General features: G+C 37.6%; 1 protein-coding gene across 2 annotated transcripts in view; it reads left to right on the top strand.

Annotated features, from left to right (window-relative positions):
• Positions 1-14,920, top strand: part of LOC104169387 (ubiquitin carboxyl-terminal hydrolase 22) — a 71,648-nt gene that overhangs the window by 42,195 nt on the left and 14,533 nt on the right. For both annotated transcript variants that reach the window (XM_009710291.1, XM_009710292.1), the window contains 2 exons: positions 1,222-1,391; positions 8,257-8,404. In XM_009710291.1, the coding sequence (XP_009708593.1) occupies positions 1,222-1,391; positions 8,257-8,404 (318 nt within the window). The remainder of the gene's footprint in view (positions 1-1,221; positions 1,392-8,256; positions 8,405-14,920) is intronic.

The raw sequence follows: 14,920 nt of genomic DNA, 5'->3' as shown, positions 1-14,920 counted from the left end.
CTAAAGAGCCCTTTGAGCACTATCTGGTGTACTGCAAGGGAACTGCACCATTTTTAATTACCACAGCATTGCCAACTGATACTTTTTCCTGTGGAATGGCAAGGAAATTCTTCGTTCTTTGTCAAGTAATTTTCGTTCATGTCTGTATAGTAATCCCATTTATATTGCAGAAGAGGACTATGTTAATTTTAAATTAATACCAGAATTGTATCTAGCAGTGCATTTTTATCTTGTTTCAAAGTAAGGTTTTGATTTAAAAATAAGCATTCTTGTCCACCTGATGCACTTCTTGTTTAGCACTCCTGTTTGGTGGTATTATGTTAAGATTTTGGAAGAATACTCAAGGATTTGAGCATGTTTCTCTTCTCACTTAGACCTTGCAAATGACTGAAAAGCTTTCCCCACTCCTAACCTCTCTTCTGTTGTGCAACAAAAGAGCTTTCCTTTAAGCATCTTGGTTTCCAAGCACAAGAAATCGTCTCTGGGCATTACTGAACATTTGACTTAAGGTGTGATGAATCCTCTTATGCCAAGTTGAATTTTTTGATGTATACTGTAGATTAATGTTTGACTTAGCTGAAACAAGTGTGGGACTAGTATTGTTCAGTTTCTCTTTCAAGGTTGTTTTGTTCAGATCTCGGGTTTTGTACAAAAAAAAAAAAGAGATATGCTAAGTCTGCATTGGGTGTCATAGCCTGACTTTGTTTTGTCAAGGCTGTTTCCTTTGCTGCCTGTTCTAGAAAGATGATTATTTCATTTTAACAGTACAAAAAACCTTATTCTGGCTTTGTGGCCTGCATGAGGGAAAGCCTTTTAAAAGATCTGAAAACTTATTTATTTAAATGTATTGTTTTCTTGTTGTAGTGACTTACCATCTGTCATTGCACTTTGATATCAGGTTGAGGAGGGGGCATGTTTTGGTGACGTATGGCAAAACAGTGATTGCAAAATAATGCTATTGGTGTTGCTGTACTTTGAGAGTTCCTTTTTTCTGAGAATTTAAAAAACAAATCCTAATGTAGTTCAGAAAGCTTGCGGCATCTTGTGACTTGAGTACATCAAAACCAATAGCCTACCTAAAACAATATAAAAATGTGTTCTTGGAGCTTTGCGTATACAGTAAATCTGTGGCAGTATTGTGAAAACTATATAAAAATGCAAATACACCGTTTTGTTAACTTGATAATGCTTATGCATCCCCTCCCCCTTCTGTCTTTATAGGTCTACGAGGGCTAATCAATCTTGGGAACACATGTTTTATGAACTGTATTGTCCAGGCACTTACCCACACTCCACTGCTGCGAGATTTCTTCCTCTCCGACAGGCACAAATGTGAAATGCAAAGCCCCAGCTCATGTCTGGTCTGTGAAATGTCTACGCTTTTTCAGGAGGTGAGTGCTGTCTGCCACAATAGCATTGCCTTTCCGCAGATGCTGGCTGTTTCGTACCCCAAAAAGGATTGTGTTCTATTTGCAAATATAAATGGCATGCAAATTATGTTTCCCCTCAAGGTGTGGGAAAACGGAGCAGTAGGGGTTGAGTGAGGAGACCCTACTGTCAAAAATACTTAACTGCTGAAAAGGAAACTATTGGCCTTTTAAGTCCTATTCCTTAAGTCACCCTTGTTTAGGCAAAGCTGGTATTAGAAATAATTACAGTGCTGCCTGCTCTTCTGAGACTGATCTGCAAGTCTTTAGTCTTAAAGCTGAATGTGTGCTTTAATTAAAGGTGCAAGTTGTAACTGGAAAATATGTCACAGGCTCTTTGGGTGATAATGGGAGTGAGAATAAAGCAGTAGTGCATAGCCTTGTGGCTTAACGCACTGGATTATGTAGATCTGTATAAATATTTTAAAGATCTTGATTCAGTGCTTTCTAATAGGGAGAAACATCTTGGCTATCATCTCTTACGTGGAAACCCATTAGTGACCCGGAGGATGTAGGAAAGTGAATGTGTTGGTATAGTTTGTACCTTCCACGTACGAGCTACTCTTCTTTCCCTTTCTCACTCAGGTGGCTGGCTTTGCAGTGTGCCAATCTGTAGGTCTAGTCTGTGCTGTATGAGACAGGCACAATCTTTTCCTTAATCAGTAGTCAAAGAGCTTTATTTACTATCTTAGTTCCACATCAGTAACGTAAAGACTATGACTAGACCTGGGCTTCTAGTTTTTTTTTAAGATGAGTCTTTAAAAACAAGCAAACAAATCCAGTTCTGCACCTTTCGCTCAGTGTCAGATCTGCTTTCTTGGTAAGAAAAAACCCAAAACAAACAAACAAACTACAACCAAAACCCCCAAAGAAGCTATAGTACATGCTGTCACAGAGCATTTAGGATAACTGGAGATGTCTGTACACAGAGCATGTCTCATGAAAATTTGTTCAGACTGAGACCAACCTAAAATAGCTTTACTTTATCTTGTGATTTTCAATTTGATTTTACTTCTGTGCCTTTTTCACCAGAGATGATTCTTTTTGGACATTACAGGTGAATTAAACATATATGGAAGGTAAAGCCCCCCCTTAGCCATTCCAGTACAAAGTTGTTTTCTGCTCATGCTCAGCACTCATGTGAATTTGCAACCTTTCATGCTGCTTATCAGTCATTAGTTGTATGTTACACTTCTTATTTTTTGATTTATTTTTCAATTATTCCTGAGTCTGTCAGGAAAGGAGGTAAAAACAAAAGGCAGACATACCAATAGGTAGCAGCTGCAGGATTATTGAAGCCAGATGTTCAGTTAAATGGAGAAATACAACTCTGCCTAGATAAAAAAAAAATACCAGTCATGATACAGAAATACTAATTTCTCTACACTGTTGATACAGAATTCTATTTGCTTGTTTAAAAAAAAGGTACTATTATGATCTTGATATCCTTTCATCAAACTGTGGTATAAAGTCTCATTCCGATGAATATCACTGCATTCTGTTTACACGTGTATTTTTTAAAAATCCCTTGGGAGAGGGGACATGGTTATTACATTACAGATTGAGGGGCTGGAGGAAAGATCAAGACTGTCTAGGTAATGATTTTTGTTTCCATTTTTATATGTGGAGCCCTGTTGATTGGCTAGGATACTTTTTGCTAGACTACGTACAAGCAGGTAACAAAGAACAGGCCGTTATCCAAAACGGGGCTTAAGTGCAGCATTCGCATTAGTTTCAATTGTAATCAAGTTTAATTTCACATACAACTTTGGGAATCTCAGCCTTCATTTGCCACAATCAAAATTCATGTATACACTTGCATTAGTTCTGATAATTAATGTTCTGCGACGTGAGGGTATATGAATGAGAGAAGAGCCATATCTGTGGTATCAGACTGTGAAGACAGCAGTACAGTAGTCTCTGTCCTTATTTCACGTTGAAGTACTGCAGCTATGTGCTGCGGGAGGACAACAAAAAGTGACTCAACCACCTCGAAGTAAAACCAGAGCTTAGTCCTCCACAAGCAAAACTGTAATGTCTGTAACCAGCTCAGTGTATTTTAACTTGCAAGCAGTAAATACCATGTTATGTTTATAGCTCTGTCAGCACTCATTGTAAAATTTTGTTTCCCAGTGAGTTTCAATTTCTCTACATTCAGAATTGGAACCAAAATCTTGCGTTTTTGGAGCAGACTGGTTATCTTTCATCTCCTAACTATATGCAGTGGTTACGATGAAGATTACTATGCTGTCTTTGCAGAGATGAGGTCTGAATGAAGGAAAGCTAACCAGTGGAGATTTCAGTGCTATGGTTAAGAATTCCTTTGTAATTGAATTACTGAGGAAACTTTGCTTCAGGTTCTGTCTTGTTTTTACATAGCTTTCCCACCGGGATTAACTGATGTAGTTATCCCAAGGCATCTTACCTAGTGCCAAACTATCAGGGCAAGAGTTAACTTCATCTTCCCTCCACCCTTCTTTTCTGAAGGTGTGATCTTAGGCAAATGGAATGCCAGGGGATCTGGTGAAGGCATGCCAGTAAGAACTCTCCAGGAAAAAAAGAGACTGTTTTGAACATTAAATGAAACTTGCTATATGTAAATAAGCAAGTTTTGCTATTTTGCTTCTTAAAGAGAAAACACTCGTCCCTTTTTTTGTGTGTGTGTTTAAGATCATTTAGTTACATAGATTGTGTGATTTCTCTGTGATAAATAGGAAGCTAGAGTTCTTCCACCTTGAAGTAGGTTGGTGGTGAGTAATGAGCATCAGATGGTTCTCAGAATTGAGTGGCTTTTTTCCTGGTAGCTTTTCTTGCAAATATGCCAAGCATTGATCTCTGTTTGTTTTAAAAATATCTGACTGCATCAATTAACATTCTCATTTGTGCTACTTGAAACCTATTTCTCAATAGAATCATGACATGAATTACACTGCGTAAGAAAAGGAATGAAAAGGATTTGAGAATAACAGATAGTGGTGAAACTGGATGGAGGGAAGATAGAACGCACAGAATCCAATCCGTTCATTGAGCCTTTTGGCTGACAGGGTTTGTGCACTACTTTTTACCTACTGGTATTTGTGTTTTAGTTTTACTTTGCCAATGAAAATTAATTTCAAGATGGTCCACAGCCTAAGGTTTATCTAAATCCTTTACAGAATGACCATTCAGGATGGTATGATTAGTGGATCTGTATCTTGGTGTACTCTGTGACTGGAATAGCAAGAATACCTGGGAATATAGCAGAATGCAGTGCATCCAGTCAGAGATGTAAAGAACAAAGCCACCTTTATTCCCATCATTACTCATCCTCATGAGCCTATGAAAGTGCACAGCACAACTACGTGGAGAGTTGAGAAGTGAGGACAAAAAGGAAGAAGAACAAGATGATTTATGGCTATGATATCCTAAGATGGCACACTGTTGAAATGGCTTATGTATAAAATAAGTTACAACAAAGGTACAAGGGAGAAAAAGTAGTTAAAACTCTTTACATAGAGGCCTTGCCTTTTGTAATGGAAAATACAGAGTTTGTGCCGATTTAGTAAAATCTTTTCTCTGAAATGAGTATAGAACATACAGAGTACATGCAAGCAAAAAAGTTTTTCTGACTCGACGAACCATTGCTTTTTGTTGGGAAACCTCCAGTAGGTGTGCTTTTATTCTGAAAGGTGCATGTATTACCCACTCCCTTTATCCGTTGTAAATTTTCAGAATGTTTAAAGTCTTAATTGAGAACCAGTTTCTAAGAGGAGGTTTTAGCTTCTCAAGTTGGTCTGGAGCCTGTTACAGGATTTATGCCTATAAATTCTTGATTACAAAGCTCAGAGACTGTTTAGTTGATACATATGCAGGATAGATCAAATGTATCTGTTTGTTCACATAATTGGGAAACTTCGGTGCATGTGTTTTTGGCAGGAGGAGGAGAAAGAGGTACAGTTATGTGTGATGATGGTGGGTTTTGTTTTATTTTAAAACCTGACTTGTATCTGTATATTTTTGGTAACAATAATGCAAAATACAAAGCCTAGAATCCTCTAAATCCCCTACAGGTTCTTCATTTTAGAATCCAAGAGCAAGTGTTTTAAGTGCAAAAAAGGGAAAGTTACTGTTACTTGGCTTGTGTGTAAGAGTAGAGGCTTTGAATCCTGGTTTGGTTTGTTCTTCCCCCTCCCCGGAATAGCAATTAAACAATGTATTACCAAGCATTTTCAGGTTGCTTGAACTAGTTCTCTCCAATATAAACAACTGATATTGCTGAATTGAAAACAAACTTATACAAAAATTGTTTTCAATTATGTTTGGAAGACTTGTGCCATTGAAGTTTTTGAAAGACGACTTACAAGTACATCATTATTTATAATTGCACACTTTAATGAAAAGGTTTGTATAATAGTGATTGAATAAGACTTCACATGGACTTTTTTCTTTTTGGTGGATTGGAACAGCTGTGATAGGCTGCTCCTCCCAGCAACAAAGAAATGACAGAGATGGGATGGATATTTTATACGTTCCGGTTAAAATATTGCTATTGAATGTGCTCGGATTCTTTTGTTTCGTTTTTGATGTATTAGAGTAGTGAAGCTTTCCCCCACTCCCACGTATATTCAACAGCGTTCTTACTAGGTGTGTTTCTAGTTTCTGTGTGATAATAGCTAATAATTTGATAAAGCTTCTTGTTAGATTCTTCTAATCCTAGTGAAACGCTAGAGAATGTAAAATCTGCTGGCAGGTCTAGTATCTGCAGTGGAGTAATTACGGAGAGTGCTGTTGGTTAAAATGACCGGAGAGCTCTGGGACTAATTGTAAGGAATGACAGAACAGAGAAGTTTTATTGCAGCAGTTCCCTGAATTATGTTGAGCAGCAGCTGCGTCAGCAGATTTCAATTACCATACTACTGCTCCAGTCCCTTGGTGTCATTCTTGTTGGCGTCAGAGTTAACTATTGATCTTTTTATTTATAGAAGCATTTTGTGTTGTTTGGCTGCAGAGGTGTATCTTCTTGTTTGGAAATAGTGGAGCTTGTAATAAAGAAATTTCTTTATTAGGGAAATAGCTAAAACCATTTAGAAAACCCTACAAATATGAGGACTGGATGAGAAGATTGTACTACCTTTTGCCTTCCCATCCCTTAAAATACAGTATGTTTTACCTAGGCAGGTTTGTAGCACAATGCCTGTGCTTACACTGATATAAAATGCTCAGAGATGGCAGGGAGAAACTTAGGGCTGGGGAAGGAAGCCTGCTTTTCCATGAGAGTGACAAATTATATACTGTGGGGGTTTTAAATCTTCTTTTTGTTCTATGTATTTGCTGCTTACTCTCTTCTGTTTGGGAAGAGTAACTGAAAATAAACTGTCATCGATTTGATAGGATCTTGGCAAAACACAGTTGTGGTGTGAAGGCTCTCTTTACTGGCAAATACCTTCTCCAAAGGTTAGGGAAGGCAAAATTACTTACAAATGTTCACTTTTTAATGGAATAACATTTTATTTTTAATTACAACCTGAAAGCCAAGTAAATAAACTCTTCTGAGGCTTTTCCAGCTCCCTGCAGGGACACCACAAGCATCTCTGCTTTGCTTTTGAAACTGATATCACAATGCAGGGGTTCTTGAACAGATACAGAAGTCAGCTTGCTCAAGGAGGGACTGTTAGCTTTAGTCTCAGACTCTGGATGCCAGAATTGGCAGCAGCAGAAATGAGGACGCAGGAAGATGAAAGTAGAAGAGTTGCAGCGCTAGCACTTGGATAGAAGTGGAAATGGTGAAGGAAGGAGCTGAACCTTGAGCTGGGGAAAGACAGACCATTAGTATGGGGTCTTTTTTTGGGGTGTGGTTTGATTGGTTTGATTTTTTTTTTTTGGAAAGTGGGACCTGGCTGTGTTTTATTTAAAAAACAAAACCAAGCCATCAATTTCTGTAGGCAGTTATCTGTCCTCCTCTTCTGTGCTGATTTACCTCCCCAGCTGTGTGTCACCACTCAGCAATGGTGTTTCACATCATGGTTTTGCTGACTAAACAATTTGTCTGTGTGCTCTCTAATACGCTTCTGGCAAAATCACCTGGGGCCATTTCAGTTGCTACTGTAGCCAGCTCATCAGATTTCGACTGAAGCAGATTAAGAAGCAGATGGAGGAGCTGGTCCAGGACCAGATGTCTGGGCAGTGACACCCTGTAGGAGCAGTAACAGGCAGCTGAGTTTGGGGATAGGTGAATGAAGTGGTACTTTTAGCTCTGCAAGCAGCTGTGATGAATAAAGTTGGTTCTAAAGCCTTGTGCTGTTATAGCTGTACAGTGAAAGGCCTATACTGGCATGAGGATGCTATCTTGCTTGTAAATTTTTCTGTAAGATAGGACTGCGCAGAGGGTTACCATGGCTTGGTTCAGGAGCTGGCTGACAGTTGGCATCTAATGTTCTCATCTTCAGTGTCTGTCCTGATTTTGGAGGGCATGTGATTTGTGAACAAAATTGCTGATCTCTTGCAAATATAGGATTCTTCCCACCTCCCGGCTATTTTAATAAAAGCCAGTAGTACCAGTAAGGAATTTGAGTGGTGTTTGTGCCTGCCTTCCCCACACCTATGCCTTTTTTGGCTAATCCATCGCAAAACGATGGGATTTCAAGGGAGAAAACTGAGGTGCTCAATTCTGAGATCACTTCTTTGGTAGTCTGTGATAAAAAGCTGTCTCTGTATTTCACTATTAAGGCCATAAGAATTAAATGGTTTAAATTTATTTGACTAATTGCACTCATTTAAGTTTTTTAATAATTAAATGCACTGAGGCTGTGTAACTTGTTAACAGTCATGTCCTTTTCTTTGCTTTGAGCAGTTTTACTCTGGGCACCGATCTCCTCACATTCCATATAGGTTATTGCACCTGGTATGGACTCATGCACGGCATTTAGCAGGGTACGAGCAACAAGATGCACACGAGTTCCTCATTGCTGCATTAGATGTGCTACACAGACACTGCAAAGGTAAGGCTTGTACTGAGTCTTCAATCAACAAGGAATATTGGATCAAAAGGAGGTAGAGCAATCTCTTCTTAAATCAAGTGTAGTGTCTTCCAGTACAGCGGTCTTAACAAACTCATTTTAAAATGTTTGGTAGACTTAAAGGAAAAGATTTATAAATATATAAACCATTCCCACTGTCAGAAATTACCTAGAGTTAGAAGCAGACATGCCTGTGCATTAGTTTGAATCACCATCATGTTCTTCTCTTATTGGATGTGAGTCACTGTCTTTTCTTTTAAATTGCCATTTTAATTCTATTTATACTTGAGGTAGGTAGAACTCTTACTCAGTGTGTCATGGGACTGATGAAAATAACATAGGGGAGACTATGGCTGTTCTGCTTAAATATTACTCTACTGTATTTATGAGGCCCAATTGCTTAGAGAAATGCGAATGAGGAAAAAAAATGAGTATTTGGCTTTAGTATCTTGTTTTATTAGTCTGTATATAAAAGTATGTAATTGTACGATACAGTAAAAATATTCAGTGACATGCTTTTAGAGATGAAGTATCTACGTTTTGAATTGATTTGGTAATATCATATGAAAGTATGTATTTTGTGTTAGCTGAACTAAATCTGAACTGAAAATTTCCCAATCTGCCAATGTTTGATCTAGCTTGATTCACTTCCTTAAGCACAAAATAGTAGGGTTGATACTAGCAAAACAAAGAAAGAAATCCTTAGTCACTAAAAATAAGCTTTAAAACACTCAACTTTCCTCTAATGCTCTTAGAAAAAGCACTTAGAGGTTATTTTTTTGGCTTATCAGAGGACTATCAAAGGGAAGGCTGCTACTGCTTCTTTGAAACATTTTGAAGTCTTGCTTTTATCTTTGAGATAGTCTTACATGGTAGCAGATGTGCTTGTTCAGATTCGTAATAGGTGTCCTCCAAAAGAGTCTTCTCCAAAAAGAGTACTTCTAAGGACAGGAGTACATAGAACAGTTCTTTTGTAATTATTAGCATCTGTCATTTGACAATCACTAGCTGAAATTCAATAAGCTTAATAAAACTAGTGTTGAAGTTACTGTAAGGAACAGTCCACCCCAAATACTGACCTCTCACTTCTTAACACTGAATAAACTCAGCTGCAAAAATAAATACTTTTTGGTTCCTGTAAAGTTTCTAAACCATCGATGTAAACAAATCTTGAAGCTTTTTCATCGTCTTTGATATAAAGGGATGTTTGTATTTCTATACTTACCAATTAGTTCACGAAGAAGTAGTATTTTCTTCTCAGGATTGTGAAGAAAAACTTACGTCAATAAAGGTCCCTGTGCTCTTTTCAAACTGATAAAGAATCTGAAAAGACTTTTTTTTTTTTAAAGTGTGGTTTGACTTTAAATGAAGAATCTAGCTGATGTATCTTCTGGAATTACCGCAAAACCAAGCTTTCTCAACAGTTTCTTTACTCTTGGTTCTGTTGGCCTCTCCATCCCAAATGAAAATGAAACTGATCTGTCCTAAAACTTTGAAAAAATTGTATGTTGGACGTTCTTTGGAAAGAGAGTGTGCACGCGTATGGATTCTTTTACTATTCGTTGGATATCAAGAGATATGTTGAAAACACTGACTTCTGAGTTGGTATCAAGCTTCATAATGGTTTCAGCCAGCCTGAATTGAATTAGGAACTTTTGCACCTTTAGTACTGAGCTTTTTTGGATTGTGGGAAAAGTACCATTTTACATTCAATACAAGGACTGAAATGCAGTTATTTAATGGATATCCTTAAGTTTGAGCCTACTTGCATGGACATAACTAAACTGTTACAGTGCTCCTAGTGGGAAGGCGTTCACACTGGATCCTTGGCATCTGTGCACCCAAGTTTTTAAATTTCTGTTTCTGAAGAAACGGAGAGACTTTTATTAAACTATGGTAAATAATCTATACCACATCAAGATAATGTAAAAGAAGTGGTTGAGCAGTTGTGTGGGAACCAAGCAAGTTAATCTAAACCAGAATTTCAAGTATGGTCATGATAAACCACTTTTGGAATGAACTAGTTTGCTATGTAATGAGAAAGTTTTCCTGCTTACATACTTATGTATGCACACAGACATACACATGCATGTGAAGAATACATATGTAAAAATATTATTACTAATAGTGAGAATATGTCCTAAACTGCAATAAGCAAATAGTGCCTCCCCTTCCAATATTATGTATTTATTTTACTGAATCAAAAAAGCTTTTAAAACTTCCAGTCAGTAGTAATCAAGTTCTACAATTAATGCACAGTGAAGTAAAGTAAAGTATTGGGGAAAACTTTGTCCATAAGTCCTAGCTTTTGGACATTATACATTTTCACCAAGGCTTCAGGCACTAAAGTAAGTGAAAATGTTCTTACTGGTAAGAACTGTATAAATATCCAGTGATAACTTGTTTGGCTGACATTGGTCATTTATCCCTTTTCCATTCCATTTACTCAACTTTCTAGGAAGTATCCTAATGCAAGTGAAAGAACGCTGTGAATGCTTATTACTGGTATCTGTTATTGTCTAAATTAGGGGAAAAATACGTGATTTTGATGTGCATTTAAAGATAATTTTTAAATACTGTTTCCTATGAAGCATAACGTTAAGTGCCCTGAGGTTATTTATATGGGCTGGCTAGCCCAGGTAGTTGTTTGGTTTGGGTTGGTTGGATGGGTTTTTTAAAACTAGTTGAATGTATACTTTGTTTTAGTGGCATCTGTGAAGTTTTGGAAGCCCAGGATACCTGTATGATCACCCATGTAAATCATGTCTCAGGGGCCATAGCTCTCCGTGTCCTACTACTGTTGTGTTGAGCTGTAGCATCTGTGCAGGGCATATTCTGAACACTCCACAGGGCTCCTCTGCACTGCTGGAGTAATATAAAATGTTTCTGAATAAAAGGGATCGAGTCTGTGGTGCCTATGCATCACAATTTTTTAGTTTCAACAGCTGGAGAAGGATGGTCTAACTGGAAAGCAGTATTTTGGTGAAAAAAAAATTAAAATACTAAGCTATTAATTACCCCTCTTTCCCTGCCAGTCACCCAAAGTGTGCACAAGGTCTGTCCTTAAATGCATGTTCTACCTAAAAAAGCAGGCGCTTTCTCGAATCTGAATTTTTTCCAACATTGCTACTATAAATGACATTTAAAGTTGTCCCTGCATTTTGTGCTGTTCCAGGCTCTCTTGGTGGTTTGATAGTGCTCAGAGTTCTGCACTGTCATTGCACGTTGGTATCTGTGGTCTTTCTCATCACAAAAGCTTCCAAATGAGCCTCAAGAGCTTACTGTACATCCGATAGTAGCTTCTTCACCGGAATAATGTTATGAACAGCCTTGCTGTGTAGGTGCTGGCTACCTTCTTTGTGCTAAGGTCTAACCATTCACCTGGTCTTCGGCATGTATTTCCTTTGATCTTTAAAATGCACGGAAACTTTGATTTTCAGTCTCTGAATATGTTTGGATTATAGAAGGTGATGAAAATGATCAGACATTGATCTGTTGCGTCTTGCATATGCATTTTCTTAGACTCCTCTATGAAATCTCTGAATATGTTTGGATTATAGAAGGTGCTGAAAATGATCAGACATTGATCTGTTGCATCTTGCATATGCGTTTTCTTAGACTCCTCTATGAAGAACAAGTACAAAGTGTACCCCACTCTTCATATGGGATCCTTCAGGAGTTCCAGGGCTCTTCATTTGTTAGAGGAATGTAAATAATGGGTATTTCTGCCCAGTCTGTAAAGTATTAGGTCAGCTTTTAGTCAACATGATAGATACATCTTATTTATCTGTGCTCTGGAAGAAGTTAGGCTTCTAAGTCTGCAAACCCCCGTGACAGTGAGGTTCCAATCATCCAAAGTTCCGTGACAGTGAGGTTCCAATCATCCAAACGCTTTGTAGTTTACTAACTTTGTCTCAGACATATTCAAACTTGGACAAACTTAGACCAGAATTGTTATTTTCTTGTATGGAGTAAGACTGCAATTCAAAAGTTAATATTCAGCCCAGTGGAATCACTGGCTATGCGTTTTAATTGCAAAAGCAACCACAATCAAGCAGCAGAGAGTGGCAGAGATGGACGTTGGTACACAAAGATTCGAAAAGCATGATAAAAATATTGACGTCATCATGTATTTTTATCCCAAACTTTATTCAGACGATGTTATTCAATTGTCTTAACAAAAAAAAGAGTAGTACTTTAAAGCTGTATTGGGTTTTCATGAAACATTCTGCACTCATGTTTAACAAGGAGTGCTACAGAGCAAATTTGAAGCCTGGTGCTAGGTATCAGGACAAAAAAAAGAACGCTGTGCTGAGATTTGGGGGTAAAACACTACCCTGCTCTGCGAATTTTGCATCATATTCATAGGAACTGATAAAGCATATGTTTGAGAAACATGTCATCTGCTATGATCCATATAAATTTGTGTGTACACTGCTTTGTCATAAAGAATAACAAGCACATGTTGAGAACACTGGGGCCAAAGTAAAGCAGAAAAGTTAACATTAATGTCTTATTCTGATAAATGCCTCTTTAAAAATCTGCCAGTTTTTAAATTACTTTTTCTCATTTAAAATACATAATAGAAGTTGGAGGCAGAACAACTTTATTTTTATTTCAAAACCAAAAGCAATGTTGAAAAGTAATCTGTAGCTGTTCTTACAGTTGTTACATATGATTTACCTTTAGTGGTATATTAAATGCCTCTGTATTTCAACACAAGTTAATACGGTTAGTTATTGCACACATGCAGCAGTAGCTTCTCTTTTTTTTAAAAAAAAAAAAAAGTTGCATTTAATTTGAATCCAAACTTTTAAACTTGATTTTCTGCCATTCTCTTAATTACATTAGTGCATATATTTATGTATTTTCAAGTTTGATTTTAGTCTTGTGCTGACCTATCTCTTACAAAAAGCATCTGGTTTCCCTGGTAGGAATTATAACCAGCTTTAAAAACAAAAATATATGAAATTAAAACCAACATTGTAAGACACAAATGTTGAAGGGAACCTTAACTTGAGCACAACAATCTAGCAGCTTCTAGTTCTCAGCTGCATAATATACCTCCTCTCAGCATCTGTTACATATTGACAAGTGTGAGTAGGTGGTAATCTTTCTCTTTTTTTTTTTCTCCCCTTCTCTCCAACCAAATGTCATGGGAAATAATGTTGAGTGGGTAATGCCCTTCTGTTTTGCTGGGAACAAGCTCTCAGGATATTCTTCTGAGACCCTCTCGTCACTGATCCTAATTGACTTGTGTAATTGAAAAGGGCGTATTCGTTCTCTCCCGTAGGCAGAGATGGCTGTCTGTTAAAGGGGTCCGACAGGGCTCTTACCTGTGGGCCACTGAAAATCTCTAGATGCTGTTTCTCTGCTTCTGCCCCCTCAAAACAAAACGTAGGGAGATAATGTTTCAAATGGTGAGGTTGCAAGGATGTGGCGGTTCCATGTTGTTTGTTTAAAAAGGAAAAGTGGGAGTTTTAAAAACGAGGATAAAACCCATTAAATTCGTTTTTGCAAATCCACGTGTAGTCTTTAAAGCTTGTAAGTGATCTTTTTCTAAAGGTGAAAAATGTCTTGTACCGTCTCTGTGCTGTATGCTCTATTCATTAGCTTAGCATAATTGAGACCTTATAAAGATCTTAAGTGCAGTAAGATTTAGCTGGAATTCCCATCAAGAAATGCCTGCGACTGGGTCTGGTAACCCCCAGCTTGAACCTCGTACATTTGAAATCTCATTTTAGAGCATTTTGTTCAACAGCCATTTTAAGGCTTTTCTTGACAATTCAGACAAAAGTTTCTAAAGCAGGCAGCTGAGTGAGAGCTTTTCTGAGGCATTTAGGATCTAATTAACTGAAGTGACCCATTGCAGCTTAGAAGGTGTCACCTCTGTCTGCTTTTCCACACTTAGTATCAGGTGGAACCTTTGTCAGTTTATAGAATATTTTTCAATAAACTTCTAAAGCTTCATTGGAGAAAAAAAAAAATCAACCTTATTCCTTCCTGCTGCAAGAAGACTCCAGCTAGAGCACCTGAGACACAAGAAAAGTGGTGAGGTTTTGCCCTGTGCTTTTAGTTTCTTCAGGTGTTTTTTTTTGATGTACTTGACTAGAAATTAATTGTTTTTGAGGAACAGCTGTGTTTGAGGAGTCAGCATCTTAATATTTCAGTTTCAGAAATTAAATACTTCCTAGTAAGTTAAGATACTAGGAAACCTGGCAAAACTTCGTTCTGTCTTAGCAGTTTCTGTTGTAGGAGATTGGAAGACATCTTAAGATGTACTTTACAAAATAATTAGCTGGTGCTGTGAAATAGTTTGTGTGTGCATCTCTCTTTACAAAGCAAAACCAATTGCATCTGTCCTACTGAAGTAAAATAAGCAGTACAGTCTTGGAAATCAAAGAAAAAGTATATCACTTCTAGTTCACCTATGGGGCATGGAAGGAGTATGCTTCAAAGCTGAGAACTGTGCCAAGAAATTTTTGGTTATTTAATGCT

This window comes from Cariama cristata, unplaced genomic scaffold (assembly GCF_000690535.1).
Source record: "Cariama cristata isolate BGI_N322 unplaced genomic scaffold, ASM69053v1 scaffold11431, whole genome shotgun sequence".
In the NCBI taxonomy this organism is placed as follows: Eukaryota; Metazoa; Chordata; class Aves; order Cariamiformes; family Cariamidae; genus Cariama; species Cariama cristata.
This window is presented reverse-complemented; position numbering and strand designations above follow the sequence as displayed.